Genomic DNA, 6,334 nt, shown 5'->3' with positions numbered 1-6,334 from the left:
TTGGATTAGGACCATATATTGCGGACTATGAAGAACAAGTTCTACTTACGTCTATTGTGAGGAACTGGTGTCCAAGGTTTGTCTTACTAGTTCTTTGCCTGCTCTCCTGATATCTGATACCTTCAAAGGTGTCTTGCTCCACGTGGAAAACTAGATGATGAAGATGCACTCTGCCGATGCGAGGCACATAGAGAGGCTCTCGTCGAGGAGGATACATTTGATGTGGATATGCTGCGGCGTGAGTTTGGTATTGTTGGAGATGTTGTGGTACGCTTCATTCAGTTGCTGCAAGTGCTCGCGGGACTTATTTATGTTCAGCCTTTTACGAACGACTTCCCTCGTGCCGATATTCATCAACTCATCGCACCAGATATCCTGCACCAAATCGTCAAAGGCTGTTTCAAGGATCATCTCGTTATGTGGGTGGAAAAATACCTCCATCGTATTCATGGGAAAAGGAAGGCTGAACAAATTATGGACGACATAGACCGTCGTCTGGCTGTTGCTGCCCCATTTACTGGCTTGCGACGTTTTCCGCAGGGCCGTGGATTCAAACAGTGGACCGGGGACGACTCTAAAGCGCTCATGAAGGTATGTGTATGTTTTTAATTGACATAAGACTCGACTGATAAAATATATGTTCAATGACATGTAGATATATCTACCTGCAATAGAAGGCCACGTACCAACGGACGTTGTCCGTACATTTCGTGCATTCTTGGAGTTCTGCTATCTCGTCCGAAAGAATGTTATCACGGAGGACACAATCTTGCAAATAGAGGATGCCCTTCGCCGGTTTCACCACTATCGTCCAATATTCCTCAAGCTTGGCATCGTTCCTACATTCTCGCTCCCGCGCCAGCATGCAATGAAGCACTACCCTGAACTTATCCGTCTTTTTGGAGCGCCGAACGGTCTCTGTTCATCAATGACAGAAAATAAACATATTAAAGCTGTAAAGCAACCATGGCGTCGGTCCAACAGGTACAACGCACTCGGGCAAATGCTTGTGACAAATCAGCGACTCGACAAACTTGGAGCATTGCGTGTAGATTTTACCAAACGTGGTATGCTCAATAGTACATGTCTTAGTGATGCTTTAAACATGAAAGGTTAGTGAATAGAGATCGCACTATTATTCCTTTGCTGATTTCAATTAGGTCATGTCGATGATCCAGGCGATAATGAACCCATGAATGACATTCCCAACACTATTCAATCCAATGCTGCCGACGACAACGACAACGATGGACTTGATAATGGTGAGATCGATGATGGGCCACCTGAGATTGAGGCTCATGTGCAGCTTGCTCAAACATGTCGTATGTGGTTTGATGCTTTTGTTATTAAATAGCTTATAATTATATTAGAACGAAACCGTGCTCAAACCGTGGCGGCACTTGCTATCGAGCTCTCTGTTAAACACTTACGAGAACTCATCGGGAGCTTTCTGTTCAAACAGCTTCACCCTCACGACACTCGCGACCATGCTACTATCCCAGCTGACAGCTTCCCGGTCTACGACGGGAAAGTCTCAGTAGTCAATTCAGCATCATCAAGATTCTATGCACCCAGTGATTTAAGTGGGGTTGGAGGGATGCGAAGAGAATACATTCGATCCTGCCCGAAATGGAGGAACGCACATGCCCGCTATGATTGCGTGTTTATCAATTCACGACCCGAACTTGACGGAATGCGAGGACTCGAAGTAGCGCGTGTGCTATGCTTCTTTTCGTTCAAGTACAAGTTGGTCCTATACGAGTGTGCTGTTGTTCATTGGTTCAGCGTCATCGGTGATGCTCCTGATGAAGACACGGGCATGTGGGTAGTTCAGCCATCATTCGATGATCGCTCTCCAGACATTTCAGTGATACACATTGACGCAATCTATCGTGCAGCTCATCTCCTTCCCATTTACGGTACTGATCCCATCCCTCATCATCTCAAATTTTACCACTCTTTAGACAACTTCCGTGCCTTCTATGTCAACAAGTTCGCGGACCATCATGCATTCGAAATTGCATTTTAATTCGTCCTGTGAACGGCTCGGTCCTTACTCTTCTGCTCTCCTCCCATCCTGCCACCTCCACCAAACAACTTGGGATCCATGTCCCTTCTGCTGCCCTCCCGTCCTGCCGTGTCCTTGGGACATGCTCCCTCCTGCATTCTCCTCACCCGGCGAGGGTTTTAATCTCTGCATTTGAGATCTCCCTTCGACTTGCGCACATGTGGGGATTGGATTAGTAGCTGATTTTTTCATGCGTGTGCTTGGATTGCACGCAAACCGCTCTCCTTGTTGATCCCGGCTCAGCGCCATTGAAAACTTATAAGATTCTGAATTGTTACCATTCACGTACTAATGTATTTGTCGAAAAAATGTCTTATCGCACTTAATTCACTTTTGCGTCTTATACTACAACGTTGATTTGAATCGAGTTTGCAAAAAGTGGTATCAGTAGAATAAGTAACATCAGAGGTTTCCTTTTTTTACTTAGCGACTTTTTTCAGACCAATAATATGAGTCAGACCGAAAAGGAAATGTGAGATATTGCTGATGTACTTGTAGGGTAGTTGATTTTCACCCCCCCTTGAATAACACTTAGTTAGGACAGTTACCCTGTTCGAACCTTAAGACGATTCAAACCTATCGACTCTCTAGTGTGAACGTTTCATAAACGCCACACTTGGCTCACGGCCGGGCCGTGCACTCATCACTAACCGACTCTCTATACGTACGTTATTTAGTAAAGGTAGGACTCGGTGAACGGTGAACTCCCTCACAAAGGTACCAGCTGAGTATTTCCCTTGTAAATGTTGTCATGACTCGCATCTAGGATGTTGCCCGTCCCTTTTGAATTCTGACTGTCTCCTACAACGATATCTATCTTCCTGCTCAACTATGTCTCACGACGGCAATTTCTCCCTCCTCGACTATGTAAGGAAGCCTATGGCCATGGCGCTGGACCCTCGCTCGGACTAGTATCGCAATATAGTACGCACTACTGTCTATCTTTTCTCTTCCTACTTCCTACTTCATTCTTCATTCTTCGCATTTCACATTTAACATTTCACTTCTCTCCGCCTTTGTCCATATCTCATTGTTACCGCTGCCTCATGTTTCTCTCTTTTCACCTGCTTTAATGTTATCTCCGTCTCTCCTTTCATCCTTCAACCACCATTTGAGGACACTTGCGTGCACCTTCCACTTGTATGCCTTGCTGCTCACTCCCGCATGTAAAGCCTGTGTACTTTTGTAGATCCTGGTTGAATTCTGAATGATTATGCTCCCTTCGGCAACGGGCTATGGCCGATTGATCACGATCAGCGCTTCAAGAAGCCAGTCAACGTGTTGGCCATGCTTTGGTCAAGGGTATTCAGCTCATGCCAGAGGTTCTCTCTTTTCTCCCACCTACTTCTTGCACCGTCACTTTGCTTAAATCGACTGCTCGTGATGAGTGAAGACCATGGGCCAGATCTTCCTTTAGAAGCCCGCGAGGCAACCGTTCCTGAAAGCTCGGTATGTAGTCTCAAGGGCTTACTCACTTTGGATGAGCGTTCATGGCTGCTTCTGACGCTTTCTTCGCCCAGAGACGACCCCGTAGTCGAGTCAAGCACACTATTCGGAAATTTGCGAAAGGCGTCATTAGGAAGCTTTCTGTGAGTAGACTGCTAGGTTTCCTGATTCTGAATATAGTTGACATTGTGCAGAAATTCTTCAAGTATTCCCGCAGCCGCGTTCCTGCGATCCAGAATGTGGACCTTCAAGATACTTCGTCGAATCAGAATATCGAGGTAGGCACTCGAATTCCTAATCCCAGTTCAATTTTTTTTACTTAGAGGCGCCCAGAACACGCCAGATACACTTCCTTCCACCGACGACAACCATCCCACCACAGCTGAAAATCCCAGCAGCCAAGACACATCCGGAGAACCCGCTTCGAAGGTACTCGTATCAAATTATACGGTTCTCGTCTCTAAATTTTGTTGGTCGCGCAGGTTCTCGACATTTCCCCTGGTGTCGAGGAAACCCGTGGTCCCAAATCAGTTGGTGCTGAAATTCAAGATGCCCACGAGGCTTCAGAACACATGAAAACATTCGGGGAGCGTGCGCAGTCTGTGATGTCCGCCGCCAGGAACGCCCCAGCTGGTCTCGCTGTTGCAGATGATTTCCCGACCAATTACCTCTGGCCCCTGAAAATTTTCGACAGTACCATCGAGAAGATCGCAAATGTATGGAATACTCCCCTTAATTGGTAGCGAACTAATCAAGTTATAGCTGCATCCATATGCAAAGATGGCGTTGGGCGTACTTTCTGCTGCAGCTAAAGTACGTTGTATGTTGCCCGGAGATCTGCCTCCCACTCAGAAGTCGTGATCCATCCAGATTATTCTTGCTCAAGCGAAGCGGGACGAGTCGGTAGATCGTCTTCTCCAGAAATCAGATGAAGTCTATGGCTTCATTACCGAAGACGACAATCTTTCCAAGGTTGAATCGATGCATGATGTCATCGGAAAGATTGCTCAGAAGACTCTCGAGTGTGCCCGTTTCATTAGGGAATACTCAGAGACGAAGAGTTTCTGTGAGTCGTCGAACTATTGCATTCTCACACTGGCACGAACCTTATACTCATCATGATAATAAGGAAGAGAATCGGTAAAAATGTCATTGCGGAAACGACGGTACAACGACGCCTTGGACGGCCTTATGCAACAATTTCGGGATCAAGCTGATCGGGACGTAGCTGTCTTTGTCCAGTTTGCGGGTAACGATTCATACGTACCTGTTCTTCTATATGCACTCATACTCTTAAAGGTGAAACACTCGATCTCAACGGCATGACTTATGCAGCGGGAGCAGGACTAAATACCACGAAGCAATGCCTACCAGGGACGCGCAAGGAGATTCTTTCCCAGATTACGGACTGGATCAACGACAGCGGAGATGCTGCTAAACGTGTGATGTGGCTATCTGGCCCTGCAGGCAAAGGCAAATCAGCCATCGCGCACACGGTTGCTAACTGGTTCGAGGAAACGGGAGGTCTCGGTTCATGTTTTTGTTTCGATCAGCATAGAGAAGCAGACCGTCGCCATGAAAAGATTTTCTCCACCATCGCGCGCGATCTTGCTGATCGTGATCTGGGGATGAAACGAGCGTTAGCAAATGCAGTCAAGAATGCGACCTCGCTCAAGAATACGACGGACATTTTCCAGCAGTGGCGCAAGCTTCTTGTGGAACCGCTGAAGAAGTTCCCTGGGTCAAGCGTGGGGCCCGTCTTGATCGTGATCGATGCGATGGACGAGAGCTGCGGAGTGGAGACGCGGCAGGACCTTCTCCGCATACTTGCCGGTAAACTTCAGAACAATGGACTTCCCCAAATCACCGAACTCCCTTCCAACTTTCGGATTCTCGTCACCTCGCCCGCTTCCCGACATCGAAAAGGGGTTTGAAGGCGCTGATCATATTCTACGGTTATCAATGGACGATATTCCACCTGATGTCGCGGAGTGCGACATTCAGGCCTTCGTATCTGAGGAGCTGAAAGAGCTATCAGAATTTCAGGACAACCATCTTGCAACGCTCGCTGCGAAAGCCGACGGACTCTTTGAGTGGGCGCGTCTCGCATGCAAATACATCAAGGAACCCGAGTTCGGTTCATCTTCAACGGACCGCTTCAATGCCGTCGTGAACCGCAATCCGGGGGAGCGGAAGAACTTGTTGTATGATATGTATAGGCTCATCTTAACAGAAGTCATGCCAAAAGATAAAAATACAACAGCCCACAAGCAAGCAATAGCGAGATTCCGTTCCGTGATGGGACAAATACTTGTCACAGCCGAACCTCTCCCTTTAGTTTCACTGAATGCTATGCGGCACCATTTTCCGGAGGACCACGACCATTACGAAGTAGATCTAGTGATCAAACATATGGGATCCCTCCTCAGCGGCACCACCGACTCATATACCCCCATCCGACCTCTTCATGCGTCATTCCAAGAATTCCTGATGGACGAAACATTCAGCGGAGATTTCTTCGTCGAGAGAACGAAGGGGCAACAACGCGACCTTGCATTCGCGTCGCTACGAGTGATGAAAGATGGTCTTGGCTTTAATATCTGTAATTTAAAGTCATCGTACCTCCCTAATTCCCAAGACACGGAGCTGCCTGAACGAGTCAAAAGATCCATTTCCCCACATCTGTCCTATTCCTGTCGATATTGGGCTACACATGTCCAGACAACGAAGTTTGACGAAGAGCTCGCAAAGGAAATAAGCTCACTCTTCGACGACGAGCGACTGATGTTCTGGATCGAAGCACTCGGACTTCTCAATGCA

General features: G+C 47.4%; 1 protein-coding gene across 1 annotated transcript; it reads left to right on the top strand.

The window, feature by feature from the left end:
* Positions 1 to 3,355: 3,355 nt before the first annotated feature.
* On the top strand, positions 3,356 to 3,900 carry HD556DRAFT_1315009 (uncharacterized protein; the record flags this gene model as incomplete). Its single annotated transcript, XM_041301055.1, has 4 exons — positions 3,356 to 3,517; positions 3,589 to 3,657; positions 3,709 to 3,792; positions 3,838 to 3,900. 4 exons carry the CDS (start codon positions 3,356 to 3,358, stop codon positions 3,898 to 3,900), a joined length of 378 nt encoding a protein of 125 aa, XP_041152019.1.
* Between the last annotated feature and the right edge of the window lie 2,434 nt (positions 3,901 to 6,334).

This window comes from Suillus plorans (genome assembly GCF_016647745.1).
Source record: "Suillus plorans strain S12 chromosome Unknown HD556scaffold_140, whole genome shotgun sequence".
Classification (NCBI taxonomy): domain Eukaryota; kingdom Fungi; phylum Basidiomycota; class Agaricomycetes; order Boletales; family Suillaceae; genus Suillus; species Suillus plorans.
Note: the sequence above shows the minus strand (reverse complement) of the source record. Positions and strands in the feature narration are given on the sequence as shown.